Raw genomic sequence first — 20193 nt, 5'->3', positions numbered from 1 at the left:
CGTGTAACTAAAAGCTGAAAGCATTTTGTTCATTTTATTTTCCGAATAGGATTCATGACAACTTTTAGATGTAACCGCTGTTGCCTTAGCGATGTTTCAAAATGGCGACGGAAGGGTTACGATTTGATGATGGATCTGGAGTTTTTGCTTCAAATTGTTTCCCGGTCCGGAGTATATTTGGCCATGGATACGACGGTACTCAGTTAATTAATAAAATCAAAATGGTTGTTGTGTATTTGATTTTGGGTTGATGTCACAGATTTTAAAATTGAAATGTAGCCAATTTGGAAAGCAGCAAAGTGCGCGTGGAGTGAATACGACTCTCAGACTAACTTCTAACCCTTTCTACTTACTGTCATTTTAAATGATTATTCTGTAGGAAGTTTATTAGGTTCAGGAATGTATTTGTATAGTTAACATAATTTGGTCTGGGTCCCATGCAAGCTCAAAGTAGTCGACACGCATGTAAACACGGCTCTCATCATCAATGCTCTGTGCAAACTCTGCTGTTTATCAAACTGCACAGAGCCGGTAGAGAACATTGTCTCCACATGGATCATCATGATGAACATGTAGAGGCCATAAAATGTTAGAGTCCTATAATGGGATTCGAACCACGGGCCTTCTGATCAGAGGTCGGACTCCTTGTCCACATGACCAAAGAGGTTAACCCCGTCAGCAAGTGACAAGGTAAGGATGTCATATGTGGGATGACTCCACGCCCTGCTACATACTTCCCAGTCAACAGAAGGCATGTCCCGGGCGGCATAGTAGCGTACTGAGACTTATTTTGCTCAAATTTAATATGAATGCGCTCAGCCCCACATTGGGCGCCAAAGTAGCGGTCATAAAATGTCCGAGTTCCAGGATGGGATTCGAACCACAGACCCTCTGATCAGAGGTGGGACACATGACCAAACAGGTTTACCCCGTCAGCAAGTTGACAAGATAAGGATGTCATCTGTGGGATGACTCCACACCCTGCTACAAACAGATCAATTTTTTTTGTCAGACCGCCAGATACCATAATAAACCACTTACCATCATAATCATCAAGTCATTAGACTACTTAATCTAAAACATTTTATTTTTTCACAACTATTTTATGCCATTAAGTATTTACTCAAACGTAATTATTCTCATGGCAAGTTGTGGAAAACATGCAAAATACAGCTAACTCTTCAATTAGAGACAAGACAGTTTGTAAGAACCGTGTCTATGATGTCCTCAGGCAAGTGGAAGGCCTAGTCTGGTTTTGCTATGGTTACATATGCACATAGTATGGTTTTTCTGCAGCATTGAGGCAATAGAATTATTTTGAAAATGCCTTTGGGCCATGACATGTGGTTTAATCCCACTACAGCGATACATGTCTGTTATGCAATAGGCAGTGGTAGAGCTTTTGTGCATTTTTCAATGCAGTTCAATTCATATTTTTGATATGTGTATTTATATAATTTTTGTCAATAAACAATACATCACGTGACGTCATCCATTGTATCTTGACATCATAGCATTAGTGTCATGTATGTGTCACTCTTGTTTGAGTACATGTCAATGGGACTGCAATGGAAAACTACAGAAATCCTTTTCTGTATTTACAATATCAGTGAACATATGTGTTTCAGCTTTGCACTGTTAATGAGCTTTTGATGGACCGAAGTGTTTTACATTTGAAACTCCGGCGTTTACCATCAGTTCCAAATGACATATTTCTGGGCAATGAATGACAATAACAACCTGAAAGCCTATAAATGATGGTTATGTTTCCAGGTGGTGGAGCATGGCTCATAGCTCATAGAGCGGAGCAGAGGAGAAGATTTAAGGCTGTCCTGTGCACTAAACCAAGGACTTACTCAAGGATCAGAGAAGAAAGGAAAAAGACTGAGCGTCTTGGTACAACCCTTGATGGTCAGAAATTTGATGAAGATGAGGAGGAAGAAGAAGAGGAGGCCCCTACCTTGGATGGATTCTTCCTTGTAAGGATAACTGTCTTCCTGTATCTTTGACGTCAGTTGATGTCATTCTGATTTCTATGTAATTCAAACTAGACTACCTTATATCATGTATATGAACCATTTAGTACAGCGTTGTGATGTTTAACTGTTACAGATGAAGCAGTGTTGGGATGTTTAACTGTTACAGACAACAATGTTGGGATGTTTAACTGTTACAGACAACAATGTGATGTTTAGCTGTTACAGATAACAATATTATGTTTAACTGTTACAGAAAGCAATGTTGTGATGTTTAACTGTTACAGATAACAATGTGATTAACTGTTACAGATAACAATATTATGTTTGAATGTTACAGAAAAAAAAAATGTTATGTATAACTGTTACAGAAAATGATGTTATGTTTAAGTGTTTTAGATGAAGCAATGTTGGGATGTTTAACTGTTTTAGATGAAGCAATGTTGGGATGTTTAACTGTTTTAGATGAAGCAATGTTGGGATGTTTAACTGTTACAGATGAAGCAATGTTGGGATGTTTAACTGTTTTAGATGAAGCAATGTTGGGATGCTTAACTGTTTTAGATGAAGCAGTGTTGGGATGTTTAACTGTTTTAGATGAAGCAATGTTGGGATGTTAACTGTTACAGATGAAGCAATGTTGGGATGTTTAACTGTTTTAGATGAAGCAATGTTTGGATGTTTAACTGTTTTAGATGAAGCAATGTTTGGATGTTTAACTGTTTTAGATGAAGCAGTGTTGTGTGGAGGATCCCTCGGACCTGTGCTCCATCAACATCGCGGGCAAGGAGCTCAGTGAGGTCAAGGAGGACGACTTCAGCCTCTTTGACAATGTTGCTTATGTCAATGCGGGAGAGAATTATCTCCCCTTTGGTGAGACATTTGTTATATTTTTGGATTCATTTGTTCAACATTTTGTTATGCACAGCTGAACATTTGATAGGTTCCTAATGTGAGTATAAAAGGTACCTCCTAGGGAATCGAATGCATAGCGTTAAGAGTGTCTGTGTGCTTGTTTATTGCTGCTCTCAGCAATATTCCAGCTATATGATAGCGATCTGAAAATAATCAAATCTGGACCAGGCAATCCAGTAATTAATATTATGAGGAACAATTAACGCCGCCGGGGAACGATGTCGTACAATCAACGAAGTCACAGAGTCTGACCACCAGATCCACTAAGTCACATCTTACGACCAGCAGCGGATGCTGGGGACCAATTCAAGCCTGGAGTCCCCACGGAAGCATTACATTTAGAAATTAGAAGAGTAATTGTGTTTAACGCTATTATGTTAGTTCACAGTATTGCAGCTATGTCATGTGAGACTGCTAAATAAATGGGGCTGAGGCTAAAGATGTATACACCCAAGTCACGACACAGTGTTTATCACATACGTTGCTTCACAGTGAGATGGTGATGATTGGGGGTGAAATGAAGTTTAACGTTCCATTCAAGATTATTGTCTGTCTGTCTGTACTACTCCGATTTAATGTCTGTTTTATAGTGCTAGCCCACTGAGATACCATGTCACAGTTTAACATGGATACCCCACTCAAACACAGTATACTGACTCAGAGCCAATCACACCTTGTTTCATCTCCTTAAGGCCGAGCACCAGGCAGGGAAACCTCATGTACTATCTTCTTACGTCTTTTGGTTTGACGCATCCAGAGAACAAAACACCATCCTTCCAGGCTCAAGGCAGACCTATGGCCTATGGTATATGAATTACCTTTTGTGTCTTGATATCAGAAATGAACTTTTAAATGTATTCTTTCACTGTTGTATTGTCATGTTTTATTTCAGAGGCCTTCCGTGGCTTCCCTATCATACGAGAACTTGAGATGCCTTTGAATGGTTTGCGCAGTTTGAAGATAGATGTCACAGACTACCCATTTCTGGAGGTAAGACAATATCCAATGACATGTTGACACATGAGATCCTGACACAATATGTGCTCCTACTACTACTACTACTACTACTACTACTACTACTACTACTACTTTGATACTTCTACCTTCTACTGCTGCTGTTACTACTACTACTACTACTACTACTACTACTGATATTGCTACTACTATTATGACTTCACCAACAGTACCACATGCTACTAGTTCTGACTGTGTGTTACAGTTACTGGACTTGTCCTACAACAACCTGTCTTCTGAGGACGTCCTGGCACTGGGGTTACTCCAGAATCTCAAGGTCCTACACCTCACCGGCAACAACTTCAAGACACTGCCTGCTGACATGTCGCTGCCCTATATCCCAGATCCAAAACAGTCAGTCTGACCTGCATTCACTTAAGATTTAAGAGTAGCAATAACCCCCATCAACCATGATTTCAATTTATTGTATAGATTTTTTAAACCTTAATGAGCAGTTAAAACCCTTATATAAATGTACATACAATCTACAAGAAGTCCAATTCTTATTCATTTTTCTAATTTGTCATTGTTCCTCGGTCACTTTATCCATTTTGGCACCTCTTGCATCTTGAGGAAAACAAAATCTCAAATAAATCAAGTATCATGTATATTTTTCACTTATCCTGCTGTACTCCTTAATGCATTCAAATGTAAAACATATTTCGATTTGACTAAGATTTGACTAAATCTATATTGACTGTTCCATCCCTCTGTTCTGCTTCCATCAGAAAGACACGGTACCAAAGGTTCACAAAGCTGGAAGTACTCATGCTGGATGACAACAAACTTGGTGATGTGAGCGTGTTCGCAGCACTGGCTGGGTTACAAAAGTAAGAAACACTAGTTAGCAAACTGACATATCCACCGAATTTCATCCATACAGTAAACTACTTTATAACAAACACACTTATAACGAAATGACGGATATAACAAACTGTTTTTTGGTCCTGTTCATTTCCTGTGTATAGGCTGAATATATGCTTATGAACTACAGTTTTAACAAACTTAAATTAGTGGTCCCTTTTAGTTTGTTATTAACGTAGTTTACTGTATAAGCACAATTGACATTACCGGTACCCAAGTTACAAAGATTAATCTGAGGTGAGGTGAAATGGGGTTTAACGTCGCATCCAAGATAATTGCGTGCGTGCGTGCGTGCGTGCGTGCGTGCATGTTAAAGTCCAGACTAATGACAATTTTATAGTGCTAGCCTACTGAGATACCATGTCACACAGTTTAACATGAATACCCCACTAAGACACAATATACTGACTCCTAGCTAACCAGTCCTTCTTTTAGCCCCTTAATGTCGAGTGCCAGACAAGGTAACAACAAGTACCATCTTGAGGTCCCCTTGGTAGAACATGTTTTGGTGACTGACTTGTATTGGTATTCAGCATACAGAATCTGAGCAAACAGCTTGGTAGATATACAAGGAGCAATGGTTGTGTGTCATTCATGGAGAATGTTACATATGTGTATTTCTGTAGTGAGAGACTGGTGAAGATCCGGGGTAGAATAGGTCTTCAGCAACCCATGCCTGCTGTGAAAGTCGACTATGCTTGTCATAAGAGGCGACTAACGGGATTGGGTGGTCAGGCTCGCTGACTTGGTTGACCCATTACATGTCATCGATCCCAATTGCGTGGATCGATGCTCATGATGTCAATCACTGAATTGTCTGGTCCAGGCTCGATTATTTACAGACCGCTGTCATATAGCTGGACTATTGCTGAGTGCAGCGTTAAACAACACACAAACAAACTGTGATGAGAAACAGATAGAAAACACTCCTAGGTTTGGAAATTCCTTGTATTAGAGTGGCAATGGCACTGTTTAAATCATAATGGCACAGTTAGATAAGTTCTCTGTGATTTCTTTTGGCATGCCTAAATTTCAGTGGGCATGTCTGAAAGTATTTTTGTGCCCTGCGGCACCTTTGAAACAACCCAGCATTTCAATCCCTGCTTTCTGTATGTTGCACAACTCAATAGGGTCTAGCTACATGGATAGGGAACTTTGTCATAGAAAGCAGGATTTACTCAAAAGATGGATGGTCAAATTCTGTAATTACAAATATAGCGACATTTCTGTGTAGTTTCTAACACTGCTGATATGTTATTTGATTCATAAATGACTTCCTCCATGGTCTAGTGGATAGAGCATTTGTTTGGGAGAGCTGCTTCATTCCAAATGATGCTAAAAGATGGTACTTGTTATTACCCTGCCTGGCGCTCGGCATTAAGGGGCCAAAACAAGGACTGGTCAGCTCATAGTCAGTGCACTGTGTCTGAGTGGGGTGTCCTTGTTAAAATGCGGTATGGTGTCTCAGTGGTCGGCACAATAAGATCAGCCATAGTTCGGACTAGGACAAGCAGCCACACACACATGCATGCAGTATACTGTGTCTGAGTGGAGTATTGGAGTGTTAACCTGCAATATTGTATCTCAGTGGGCTAGCACTATAAACATCGCTATATAAGTGCGATATTCTTGAACATGATGTTAAGCGTCATTTCACCTCACCTCACCTCACCTCACCTCACCTCACCTCACCTCACCTCACCTCACCTCACCTCACCTCACCTCACCTCATATCCAACTTCTAAATACCATTCAAACCTTGATAAAGTGGAAGTTGTTTTCTGTTCAGACTTCATCATCTCAATATGGAGAAGAATCAAATTGCTTACGTTCCACAACTAAAGTCCGTAGAGGGCAAGGTCGTGACCCAGGAAATCACAATCCCTGAAAAGAAGAGCAAGTCAAGTGCAAAGGGAGGTAGAAGTAGCCGACGCTCAAAATCAAGGGCAAGTAACTCTGCACACTCAGGTAATGCTGATGTGCAGAGAGCCGCCTCTCCTGAGGTCAAAGTTCAGATTGAGGTCAAGGCTGAAGCACTGAAGGAGGTATCTCATCTCACCAAGGTGGAGGAGGAAGAGGAGGCAGTCAATGTAGAGGACACTGAGAAACCCAAAATGGAGGCGAATCCTGTACAGGATAACACGACAACAGAGGAGAAAGGTAAAGTTGCCTGACACTGTGAAAGGACCATTAGGCGTGACATATTATTGTACTGTTATGGTACGGATGGTGGTGATTTTGTTTTTGTTTTTTTAACATTGTAATTTTTGCTTCATGCTGATTGGCTGGTTCATTCCAATTGTTCCAGATCCGTGAAGATCCAGGTTCAAATTGGTCTTCAGCAACCCATGCTTGCCGTAACAGGTGACTACGCTTGTCGTAAGAGCCTACTAACGGGATCAGGTGGTCAGACTCGCTGACTTGGTTGATGCATGTCATCATATCCCAATTGTGTAGTTGCTCATGATATCAATCACTGGATTGCCTTGTCCATACTCAGTTATTTACAGACCACCGTCATATAGCTGGAATATTGCTGAATGTGGCGTTAAACAACAAACAAACAATAATTGTTCCACTGTTCCATTATTTGGGAAGTCCCATAACAATGGGGTTTCCGTGGTCTAGTGGTAGAGCGTCAGCCTCCGTGGCCTAGTGGTAGAGCGTCCACCTCTGTGGTCTAGTGGTAGAGTGTCCACCTCCGTCGTCTAGTGGTAGTGCTTCAGCCTCCGTGGTCTAGTGGTAGAGCGTCAGCTTCTGTGGTGTGGTGGCAGAGTGTCCGGCTCCGTGGTGTAGTAGTAGAGCGTCCACCTCCGTGGTGTAGTGGCAGAGTGTCCGCCTCTGTGGTCTAGTGGTTGAGTGTCCGCCTCTGTGGTCTAGTGGTTGAGTGTCTGCCTCCGTGGTCTAGTAGTAGAGCGTCCACCTCCGTGGTGTAGTGGTAGAGTGTCAGCCTCTGTGGTGTAGTGGTAGAGTGTCCGTCTCCGTGGTGTAGTGTTAGAGCATCCGCCGCCGTGGTCTAGTGGTAGAGCGTCAGCCTCCGTGGCCTAGTGGTAGAGTGTCTGCCTCTGTGGTCTAGTGGTAGAGCATCCGCCTGTTTGGTCTAGTGGTTGAGCATCCGCCTTGAGACAGGAATGTCCAGGGTTCAATCCCCGGCCGCGTCATACCAAAAGATGTTCAAAGATGGAACTTGCTGTAACCCTGCCTGGCGCTCGGCATTAAGGGTCTAAAACAAGGACTGGTCTGCTTGGAGACAGTATACTGTGTCTAAGCGGAGTATTGGAGTGTTAAACTGCGTCTTTGGATCTTAGTGGGTTTGCACTATCCACGTCGCTATATAAGTGCAAAACTCTTGGACACATTAAACCCCATTTCACCTCACCTCAGGTCCTGTTATCAAGCATTTGAACAAGATCTTCTTTAGAAAGATGGGTGAACCGTTGGTTGATGCCTTGTTATTTTCTAGCACACTTAGTCAATACTGATCACAAGTCAATATATAAGGTCAGTGTCAACCACATGATTTGACTAAACCTTTTCAGGTCAGTTTCTATTGTTTTAATGCCAGCATTGAAATTTATTGTTCATCTCCAGAGCTGTTAAATGATGACCTCAGTTTGAACGTTGGAGACCTGACCGCTCGGATGAACGAGTTGAATGATGATGCAGGGGAGACAACTCACCAGGCGGAGGACCAGCAAGCACAGTGCCCCTTCCCTGAACTGCGCTATCTGAGTCTGGCGCATAACCAGGTAATGCTCACTTCAGGGACATTTTAGCTTCTTGTTTGTTTGTTTGTTTGTTGTTTAACACAGCACTGAGCAATTTTCCAGGTATATGACGTCATTCTGTAAATAATCAAGTCGGAACCAGACAATCCAGTGTCTGACATGAGCATCAATCTAAGCAATTGGGATACGATGACATGCATCAACCAAGTCAGTGAGTCTGACCAACCGATCCCATTAGTTGCCTCTTACGACAAGCATGGGTTACAAGGGACCAATATTCTTACCTGTAATCCCTACGGGCCAATTTTAGCTTTCACCATCTGATGTGGTTTCGGTCAATGCAGTTTTCTTCTCTGAACCCACAAGTAATTTCTTTTTCATTAAAGTATTGACTTCAATAGTTTTGGCCTTTATGGAGGTATAAGGGTGAAAAATTGTGAACATACTTCACGTCAATCTGTGTATTGTACTTGTTGAATTCAATTCTTATTAATAAACGTGGCCTAATCTTGTTACAGTATATGGAAACATTAACGAAAAAAAATTGCTCAGTTAGATAATCAAACACCCCAGAATCAATTGCAATTTATTTATGGGTTCAAATCACATGTTCACCCCCATTTTGCAGATTGCTGCGGCTGGCTGCTCTGATGTACAATTTAACCCCCATTATGATGTTGCTTAGAGTAGCATTGTTACTAACTCACTTGTGCTGTTTGTGTTGTGTGTAGATAAGTGACGAGGATGCTCTGTTGGCCGTGGCGGCGTGGCCCATGCTGGTGGAGCTGGTGATACACAGCAACCCCCTGACAACCAACCACAGCGGCAACCCACCCCTCTTGAAGCGCTTCCTTCAGGACAGACTAGGCATCAAGCTCGTCAGGTAATACATAGTACATTCTCAGCTCCCTGGGGAACATACAACAAACACACTGACCACCAACCACAGCAGCAACCCACCCCTCTTGAAGCGCTTCCTTCAGGACAGGCTAGGCATCAAGCTCGTTAGGTAATACATAGTACATTCTCAGCTCCCTGGGGAACATACAACAAACACACTGACCACCAACCACAGCAGCAACCCACCCCTATTGAAGCACTTCCTTCAGGACAGGCTAGGCATCAAGCTCGTCAAGTAATACATAGTACAATCTCAGCTCCCTGGGGAACATACAACAAACACATTGACCACCAACCACAGCGGCAACCCACCCCTCTTAAAGCGCTTCCTTCAGGACAGACTAGGCATCAAGCTCGTTAGGTAATACAAAGTACATTCTCAGCTCCCTGGGGAACATACAACAAACACACTGACCACCAACAACAGCAGCAACCCACCCCTATTGAAGCACTTCCTTCAGGACAGGCTAGGCATCAAGCTCGTCAAGTAATACATAGTACAATCTCAGCTCCCTGGGGATCATACAACAAACACACTGACCACCAACCACAGTGGCAACCCACCCCTCTTGAAGCGCTTCCTTCAGGACAGACTAGGCATCAAGCTTGTCAGGTAATACATAGTACATTCTCAGCTCCCTGGGGAACATACAACAAACACACTGACCACCAACCACAGCGGCAACCCACCCTTCTTGAAGCGCTTCCTTCAGGACAGACTAGGCATCAAGCTCGTCAGGTAATACATAGTACATTCTCAGCTCCCTGGGGAACATACAACAAACACACTGACCACCAACCACAGCGGCAACCCACCCTTCTTGAAGCGCTTCCTTCAGGACAGACTAGGCATCAAGCTCGTCAGGTAATACATAGTACATTCTCAGCTCCCTGGGGAACATACAACAAACACACTGACCACCAACCACAGCGGCAACCCACCCCTATTGAAGCACTTCCTTCAGGACAGGCTAGGCATCAAGCTCGTCAAGTAATACATAGTACATTCTCAGCTCCCTGGGGAACATGCAATCCACCCCTCTTGAAGCGCTTCCTTAAAGACAGGCTGGGCATCAAGGTCGTTAGGTAATACATAGTACAGTCTCAGCTCCCTGGGGAACATACAACAAAGCTGCCATTTAGGCACTAGGAGGTTTGCCAGTCACATTACCATCTCATCCAACCAGGTACCCATACACTGCAGGTTGAAGAGATGCTTATTTCAAACAAAATTAGCAGACGTTTAATAACCCGTGTGGGGTTGGACTGAATGCCAAGAAACTCTTAAGAGTCAAGAGCTAGTTCAAATTTTGTATTTGAACCATCTTGTTATTTCAGGAAAGAGCAGCCATCAATAGTGAAGCCGCATCTGGAGGTTCACACACGGAAACACAGGACGGTTAGTCAAATATTCCATTACAATTCATAGGATTTGGATCACATTTCTGTCAAATTCGGGGGCACTGTTGGCCCAGTCGTCTAAGGTGCAGTGATTCGCTTTGCAGAGTTGCGTCCTTTGGGCACGCCAGAAACCTATGATTGTGGGTCCTAATTACGGTTCGCCCCGATTATGTTTCTAGGTTTGTCAGCACCATACCCGTGCTCGTGGGTTTCACTGAAGTGGTGAACGTCTAAGACCTGCATCACTTCTGGCTTTCCTCCCACATTAAGCTGACACGCTGTGATATAACTGGAATAGTGTTAAAAGCGTCTTTAAACCCAACTCGCTCACTCTGTCAAATTCATTTTCACCAGAGAAAATGTTCAAGTCTTCAGAGGTATGACTGCACTGGTAAGTTCATCTTGCTTCATGTACAGGGAACAGAATTTTCTTGTTGTACATTTATCAGAAAATATGAAAGATTATTTTACTTATGTTCTATGTTACTATATGAAATATAGCATACTTCCTGTATTAATGGTGGCATGATACGATCATATAGCTGAACTTCCTCACTTTAATATAAGAGTTCAGGGCCCCACAAAGTGATTGTAGCGCTAAGATGATCATAACTCCCATACTTTAACATAGACTTATGACAGTTGTAGCACTAAGATGATCATAACTCCCATACTTTAACATAGACTTATGACAGTAGTAGCACTAAGATCGCTTTGTGGAACGGTGCCCTGGGATTTATCTTGACCTAATCAGAGGCAATATTTGGCCCCACTGCTGCAGAAAATGACAGTAACACTTCCCAAATTGAAGTACAATTTTCCCAATTCCTCAGATCTTATGAAACTAAGGATATTATGAAAATTCCATTTTGAAAAATATCACAATATTTTCCCAGTTTCCTGCCAAGGACACTGAGTTTGGAATCGTAGATAAATCCCTGGGGCTACGATAGTCGTAGTGCAACTCAACAGTCTACTGTTTGTTTACTCCCAATCATAAAATGGACCCCTTCCATTGAAGCTGTGTCAGCGCTTCTGTGTGACCAATACATCTGTATGGTATTTTCATATCTGGAGAGTCCTGGGGAACTTCTGGGTTAGAACAGGTCCCAGCAGCCGATGCAGTACGTAAGAGGTGACCGATGGATTGGGTGTTCAGGCTCAAGACCTTGGTTGATTGTGTGTCTCATACCCAGCTAACCATATCAATCACTGGATTGTCTGGTCCAGTTTCGATTGTTATCAGACCGCCTTCATATAGCTGGAATATTGTTGAGTGTGGCGTTAAATAAAATACAAACAAATCATACTTCAGGACATGGGGGGCGAGGTAAAAAAACAGCATTAGAAATTGGCACTAGTCCTGTAGTCCTTCCCAAACTGGACCCGTGCAGATTCCGGGGTAGAATAGGTCTTCAGCAAACCCATGCTTACCGTAAAAGGTGACTATGCATGTCGTAAAAGGCGACTAACGGGATCGGATGGTCAGGGTCTCTGACTTGGTTGATTCATGTCATCAATCCCAATTGCGTGGATCGATGCTCATGATATTAATCACTGGATTTTCTGGTCCAGACTCGATTATTTACAGACCGCCATCATATAGCTGGAATATTGCTGAGTGCGGCGTTAAACAACAAACCAACCAACCTTCCCAAACTGCCCAATAGGACTATTAGAAATTTGCCATTTGCTGTATGTTATTATAAGGATCAGCGGACTAAACATGTTAGTTTCTACTGTTGTAAGAGATCACATGATACATTAGAATCAAGTTACATTTATAGCATAGTATAGATTTGTAACCTACTAAAAAATGGAATAAAGGCAATACAATCCTCCCATTCTGTTTTGAAGAAAATATGAGAGACAAGAATATTTCTTTGACGGGCCTATATATCATCGTGTGGACACAGCTTGAACGTAGCATGGCTTCAATGGCTGTACTCTGCATGTATCTTTCTAGGTGTCTGGCACTGTGCCGAAGGTGCCCAAACCCAGCATAGAGGACAGGCTGATGTTAGAAGCTCCCCCTCAACAAGCCCCGCAACACCCTGGTCAAGGGGAGAGAACTCTGTCTGGACTGGATCTGCAGAAACCTCTGCCACCCATCTCACCCCGGGTCTCCAAAGAATGTCCACAGCCGTCACCACGAGTCGATGCATGGACAGAGGATAAGATGGCCACCACAAGCAGTGAAGACGCCTTCTTTATGACACAGGTGAGATGGTGAATCTCTTCCCTAGGCTTGTCATAAGAGGTGACAAAATGGATCAAGTGGTCTGACTCGACAACTTGGTAAATTGCGTGTCGTTGTACCCTGACAATCTCATTAAAATCAGACCTTAGTTCTCGCTACCGCTAAACAAAGATCTGGAGACATCCCATTAGGGGTCACGTCAGAACGACCCTTCATCGGACCAATCAGAGCGTCGCTTACCAGATCATGAAAGTGACAGTCGGAATGTGATTTCTAATCATACAACCTCGAAAACTTTAACACGGGTATACCGAACGATAGTTACAGGTTTAACGACTGAATCCATACAGTCTAGACCATCTATTAGCCATTCCAGGTTTCAAATTTGTCAAAATATGTTTCGAAGCGTAGTCGCCAATTTGAAATTAGTGCCGTAAAGAACGAGAAAACTGCCTTCTGATTGGTCATACCATTGGTCAGTCAAAGTTCGTGTAAGGTCGGTCTGACGTGACCCGTAATGGGATGTCCTCAGATCTTTGTTTGGCGGTAGCGAGAACTAAGATCTGATTTTAATGAGATTGTGTACCCTGACGGCATGGACTTGCTCACAATATCATTCACCGGTCCAGATTTATTCACAGACCAGCGTCACATAACTTGAATACTGCATCAAAAATAACAAAGAAACAAACAGGCATAGCCCCTGGGGAAGTCTTAGGCAGAATGGCACATGTTAGTCATAAGACCTGAGGGGGCACGGGTGGCCCAGCCATCTAAGGCGGAGGTTCCCACACGGAAACACAGGACAGTTAGTCAAATATTCCAGTAGAATTCATAGGATTTGGATCACAGTTCTGTCAAATTCGGGGGCACGGGCAGCCCAGTCATCTTAGGTGCCTCGATTTGCTGTGCAGAGTTGCATCCCTTGGGCATGCCAGAAACCTATGATTGTGGGTTCGAATCCCGGTTCGCCCCGATTATGTTTCTAGGTTTGTCAGCACTATACCCGTGCTCGTGGGTTTCACCGAAGTGGTAAACGTCTGAGACCTGCATCACTTCAGGCTTTCCACCCACATTAAGCTGACACGCCGCGATATGACTGGAATACTGTTAAAAGCGTCTTTAAACCCATGTCACTCACTCATAAGACCTGATTTTCGGGTGCTCGAAATGTAGTGTTACCTAATTGATTGTCTGTCAGCCACCAGTGTTCCTGTCAAAGACTTGATCATTATTATTAACAGAACCACCTCCATGGCCTAGTTGATAGAGCGTCTGCCGGGAGAGCAGAAAGTTGGTGGTTTGATTCCGGGCCGTGGCATACCAAAATATGTTAAAAAATTATACTTGTTGTTTCCCTGCCTGGTGCTTGGCATAAAGGGGATAAAACAAGGACTGGTTGGCTAGAAGTCAGCATGGTAAATCTGAGTCGGCTATCCAGTTACTAGTGCAGTATGATATTGCAGTGCAGTAGCACTGTAAAACCAGCATTAGTCTGGACTACTGACGGGTTTATAGAACTAAATAACGGATAATAATCTTCAATGCAACATTAAAGCCAATTTCACCTCACGATTATAGACATGCTTCTGTGATGGAATAGTTGGATAGACTTCGGAGTATTTTTAGAAACAATGTTCACTCTCTTGTGTGGGTCTCCCCAGGTTGAGATCATCTTCCCGAGGCAAGAGAGTTAACTGACTTTAATAGTCCTGTTTCCACCCTTGCCGAACTAGGTTGGAATTCCTGGGCTCGATCGTAGCGCCACCAGTGGCTGTTACCAGTTATGTCCCTTCTAAGCCTCTCCTATTGACCAATCAGATTCCACCTCTCGTATCACTTGCATTTGCTTCAAACAAAATGGCGGCGCCCAGTCAGGAGGTTCTGATCAATAATTAAGATCTATATTGTGATAAAACAGGTCTTACATTGCGAAATGCATCAAATCACATGAGCACCTTATTTAAAAACCTTGAAAAGATTTGGAAAATATCTACTGACAACGTGTTAGCGGTGCACATGCTTTGCAAATCCTGCAATCCACCAAACTCTGCATGACAGTTTACGAACCAGATTTCGATTTTGGTGCGCGATTTTGATTGGACTATGCATCGACTCGTGAGTCCAGCCAAAATGTAACTCCATAATACCAGCCTAGTTCGGCAAGGGTGGAAAGTGGACTTTTATAGTCAGTTAACTCTCTTGCCTCGGGAAGATGGGTTTAGAATTGCCAGTGTGGATCTGAGCTCATTGTATTAATCACAGGTTTGTCTGGTCTCCAAGATATTTACTTACTGCCATGATATTGCTGATTGTAGTATTCTACTCACAAAGGTAAAGGACCACCCAATCCTTTCACTTTACCATAGTTACTCTATCATGTCTTCACTCACTCCAGAATTCAGACTGAACTAGTTACCTAGTGGTTGAAAGCGTGAGCACCTGTTGAGGTATGCTCGTCATGATGTGGCTGTTTGGTAAACAGCTGGAGTTAGATTTGTAACATGGGAGCCTGGGATCTATGGTAACAATTTAAGTCATTATTCCTCGGGTGGTATGATGTTACAGAGCACAACAAATGTGATGGTTACCATGGTAACTAAATAGATTTTTGCTACAGGTGGACGACCAGGAGGAAGAAAAGAATGCTGCTTCAGAAGAGAAGACGGAGAAGAGAGAGCGAAGGAAATCTGGGAAGATCAGCGATAGATATTGTGGATACGAGGAGTTGCTGGACGTAGATTCAGATGAGGAGGATGGGGAGATTCCCAAAGGTAACATATTTTGGCTGTTCAGAGCTGCCCTGTGTAACTCTCAGTTTCTGAACAGGTGCTTGTTATTGAGTCACATGACACATCACATGACATATAAACATATTTCGGCTGTTCAGAGCTGCCCTGGGTTAAGGCCTCTTGAACTCTCAGTTTCTGGGCGCCGCAATTTGCTGTGCAGAGTTGCGTCCCTTGGGCACGCCAGAAACCTACGATTGTGGGTTCGAATCCCGGTTCGCCCCGATTATGTTACTAGGTTTGTCAGCACCATACCCGTGCTTATGGGTTTCACCGAAGTGGTAAACGTCTGAGACCTGCATCACTTCGGGCTTTCCTCCCACATTAAGCTGACACGCCGTGATATAACTGTAATAATGTTAAAAGCGGCGTTAAACCCAACTCACTCACTCACTCACTTTCTCATTTGAATATAGGTTATATGGAATGTTCTGCTTTTGATGGAAGTTAGATCCCATGTCAAGCAGTTGAAGTTAAGTTTGCAGTCGAACTGCTATCCCCCCTTACTGTATCATGGCAATACAAGTCTACAGTCTGGGTGTTATTGTTTGCTGATTACTTGTTATAGTTCAAAGGCAGGGATACTTGCATTACGCATTAATTTCATGCCACCTTTTAGCCCAGGGCATGAAATTCACATTAATGTCATGTATACAGTATGTACTGAACATGACAACATACCAGCTGACCGGATGCAACACCATGTCGTGTTTCAGATATCCAAGGCAACGTCCGAGCCCTGAAGTATGCTCTGACCCACCAGCTGGTGTATCGGGACCCCTCCGTCCACCTGGACAAGGTCACACGGCCAGTCCCAGAGTACAGAAGGGTCAGTTTCACTTACTGCTAAATATTCAAACGTTGTGATGTGAACTATCTGTGAAATTATGTCAATCTTTGTGGGCAAATATATACTACTTCCGATGGCTGTTGATCCATTTAGAGTTCCATGGATTGTGGAGAGAATTGTAAATAATCATTCAATATTCAATATGTCAGGTAGCCTAGTGGTTAAAGCGTTCGCTCGTCACGCCGAAGACCCGGGTTCGATTCCTAACATGGGTACAATGTGTGAAGCCCATTTCTAGTGTCCCGGCCGTGATATTGCTGGAATATTGCTAAAAGTGGCATAAAACCATACTCACTCACTCACTCACTCAATATGTTCTGGTGATTGTGAACATATTTGGTACTCAAATTCTTGTAAAGTCAGGGGTAGAAATTAACCAATAAAGTCTACCAGCCTGAATAAGGCTAGTGATAAGTGATCACATAACATTACCCCCAAAATGTTTGAAATTCTGTCAGCCCTATGTATACCTATAAAATTGGTCTGGGTTGCGGCTTAGTGCTAAGTTCTCTGATTGTTCTGTAGGTGCCAGTGCCGCCTCCTAAACCCAAGACCCAAGCAGAGAAAGTTGATGAGGTGCTTGAGAACCTGCGAACTCGAAGCACAGTGGATGAGGCAAGCCTGGTGGATGTGCTGAGCCACAAGAAGCAATATAAGAAGCAGTTCCCTGAAGCCCAATCTCTCCTCCAGCAGGTAACATTGTAAATCCAATAGAAGGCCCTTTTGGAAAAAAACCTTTGGACCTTTCCTCAAGCGTGAGGTGCAAGTGTTGTTCTGTAGCACTCTCTCAATGCTGGTGACTAGCGATTGTGTTGAGGCCAATGTTTGTTGCTATACTACGGTCTGTAGAACTCTCTCAATGCTGGTGACTAGCGGTTGTGTTGAGGCCAATGTTTGTTGCTATACTACAGTCTGTAGCACTCTCTCAGTGCAGGTGACTAGCGGTTGTGTTGAGGCCAATGTTTGTTGCTATACTACAGTCTGTAGCACTCTCGCAATGCAGGTGACTAGCGATTGTGTTGAGGCCAATGTTTGTTGCTATACTACAGTCTGTAGAACTCTCTCAGTGCAGGTGGCAAGCGGTTGTGTTGAGGTCAATGTTTATTGCTATACTACAGTCTGTAGCACTCTCTCAGTGCAGCGGTTGTGTTGAGGCCAATGTTTGTTGCTATACTACAGTCTGTAGCACTCTCTCAGTACAGCGGTTGTGTTGAGGCCAATGTTTGTTGCTATACTACAGTCTGTAGCACTCTCTCAATGCAGGTGGCCAGGGTTGGGTTGAGGTCAATGTTTGTTGCTATACTACAGTCTGTAGCACTCTCTCAGTGCAGCAGTTGTGTCGAGGCCAATGTTGTAAGGAAATCATATCTTCTAGGTCAGGTGACAAGACGAATCACAAGTGCTTATTTTCAGTATTATTTGAATTGATTCCTAGAAACTGTTATTTGTTTTACATTAATCCCAGCACCCTGATTGACAGATGGTTTGTGACTTGTAGATCCAGCGTCGCTACAACGTCGTCCGTGTGAGCTCCATGAAGGAGGCCCGAGAGGCAAGGAAGCACATGCAGGGGGCCGCCGATGAAGTGGGGAAGGCCAACAAACACATCACCTCCCTCAAGAAGAAGGGGGTGAAGGTGTGCGAGTGACTGGACCTGAACAGGCAACAGCTCAACATCTCCAGTCTGTCCTGACGTCCCTCCAGTGTATTGTGTTGTGGTCACAACATGCTGCTGTTGAAGTCCGTTCCAAGTCTGTCAGTTCTGTTCCTCACCAGACAAATCAGTTCCTATCAGTCATAGAAGTGTCCATCCTTCTGAGTTTTGAAGTCAAGACCTGTTGTGTCATTTCCAATTGAGTTAATCAAATTATTGATCGTTCATGTATGTATTTGTGGTTGTTTTAGTGTAGATTTTTGTTTGTTTTAGATTGTTTTAGCTTCTTTTCATGTTAATTAAAATGCTTCTCTGTGTCATTATCTTCCTTTGGGAGAATAGTTAATAATGAATTGTAATGACTGTAAATTTGGTTCACAATTCCGTCCTAATTAATGTGATACTGATCTGTGATAACCGCTAAGTGACTTTCTGTGTATACAATGCTTGTATCCAAGCTTAGACTTACTGTTTTCATGGTTGCCTCTTACAAATAAATACTTTCATACAACCTTGGCTCTGAGCATTATTTTCAGTGGATTATACTGTTATTATATGCATCCTGTGTAATCCTACCGTGTAGAAGTGTGAATTTGAATTCTCACAATGGGAATCAGTATTGAACAACACAGGGCCTATAGGAACTTTTCAACAACCAGACAAATCCAGAAAGTGCCTACATGTATTATCGTTAAAAAAAGTAGTGTATCATTAACTTTGAGACTGATTTTGCTCTTATTTACACTACTTGTTATGAGTGGCTTGGTCGAGTCAAACCTCAGTCTGACGACACGTCAGCAAATATTATCACAGTCTGATTCAGGCATAATAGTAATAACAAATCCCAGTGAGTGCAGTAATGATGATATCATGAAAGCAGTAATGAAACTTCAAAGTCAGATTCAAACTTTTAGTGACAATTTCACAAAATTGATAACAAGGTCACCAAAATGGCGAACGAGTTCAGTCATAACATGGCTACGCTACAGGAGGAAAACTCAGGTCTATGACAGCCTGCACACCGTGGAAGATCAGCTTGAGGATTTACAGTCTAGGTCAAGGAGAAATAATCTTGTGTTTCATTGGCTAAACGGTGAACTAAGAGAAAACTGGGACAAAACTGAGCGTTTTCGGCTACACAACGAAGAGAACCCGCAAGCAGCGAACCCACATGATTACCATTTGGACCCGGAAGTGAGAAAACTCCTCACAGCAATAGCCCGTTCACGGAGCTCTCTATATTATGTTACCGAGAGTGTCACGAAGGTGTCACGCGCTGGGAAGGAGCTTTGGTAGTGAGAAGACAAGGGAGATCATTCCAACCACTACAGCGACTAACAACGACGACTCATGAGAAGACGGCCAAGGGCAATCACAGCTCAGCATACTGTCATGGAACATAGAAGGATTATATAACTACACATCTGATCTGCAATTTAATGATTTTCTCAGTGAGCATGACATTGTAGGTCTTTGTAAAACTTTGTCCAGAAACAAGGTGATTTCATGGATTTTCAGTTTGGATTTCAAGCCTTCAACAGAGTACGCAACAAAAGGAGTCAATACAGCGGAGGAATCACAGTATCTAGAGAAGTTTTGATCACAAGAGATATTTTATGTCGTATATATATACACCTCGTCATAAATATTGCACCACACATTTTAAAGTAAAAGTAGAAAATATAATTTTCGTTTTTTTTAAACTACAAGCACATATTTCATATACTACACTATCTGTGAACATAATATCACAAACACACCCTTGTCCGAGCTGCACGTCCATGCTTGCGTTGAGCATGCTTGTACCGGGGGTCGGTTTGCTAAACATGCAGTATGCACATGACCTCTTTTGGCGTATGTTATGTTGGCAGACACAGCTAAAATTTGGTTTTAGGCGTAAAT

The 20193-nt window shown here is 42.9% G+C and overlaps 1 protein-coding gene across 1 annotated transcript; it reads left to right on the top strand.

Annotated features, from left to right (window-relative positions):
- The first annotated feature begins 76 nt into the window (after positions 1 to 76).
- On the top strand, positions 77 to 18802 carry LOC124147794 (X-ray radiation resistance-associated protein 1-like). Its single transcript, XM_046518568.2, has 15 exons — positions 77 to 195; positions 1774 to 1979; positions 2705 to 2849; positions 3784 to 3881; positions 4111 to 4259; positions 4634 to 4735; positions 6559 to 6929; positions 8361 to 8518; positions 9229 to 9380; positions 10736 to 10796; positions 12765 to 13019; positions 15619 to 15772; positions 16504 to 16616; positions 17163 to 17330; positions 18136 to 18802. Exons 1-15 carry the CDS (start codon positions 102 to 104, stop codon positions 18283 to 18285), a joined length of 2376 nt encoding a protein of 791 aa, XP_046374524.2. The 5' UTR covers positions 77 to 101; the 3' UTR covers positions 18286 to 18802.
- Positions 18803 to 20193: the final 1391 nt, after the last annotated feature.

The sequence above is a fragment of the Haliotis rufescens genome, unplaced genomic scaffold (assembly GCF_023055435.1).
Source record: "Haliotis rufescens isolate VD_foot unplaced genomic scaffold, xgHalRufe1.0.p SCAF_9, whole genome shotgun sequence".
NCBI classification, from domain to species: Eukaryota; Metazoa; Mollusca; class Gastropoda; order Lepetellida; family Haliotidae; genus Haliotis; species Haliotis rufescens.
This window is presented reverse-complemented; position numbering and strand designations above follow the sequence as displayed.

Bases quoted from the DNA above. Each gene is read 5' to 3' on its own strand.
- LOC124147794 (XM_046518568.2), top strand. From the start codon at position 102: ATGGCGACGGAAGGGTTACGATTTGATGATGGATCTGGAGTTTTTGCT. The intron at 196-1,773 runs GTACTCAGTTAA...TTATGTTTCCAG, and splicing joins ATTTGGCCATGGATACGACG to GTGGTGGAGCATGGCTCATA. The intron at 9,381-10,735 runs GTAATACATAGT...TTGTTATTTCAG, and splicing joins CTAGGCATCAAGCTCGTCAG to GAAAGAGCAGCCATCAATAG.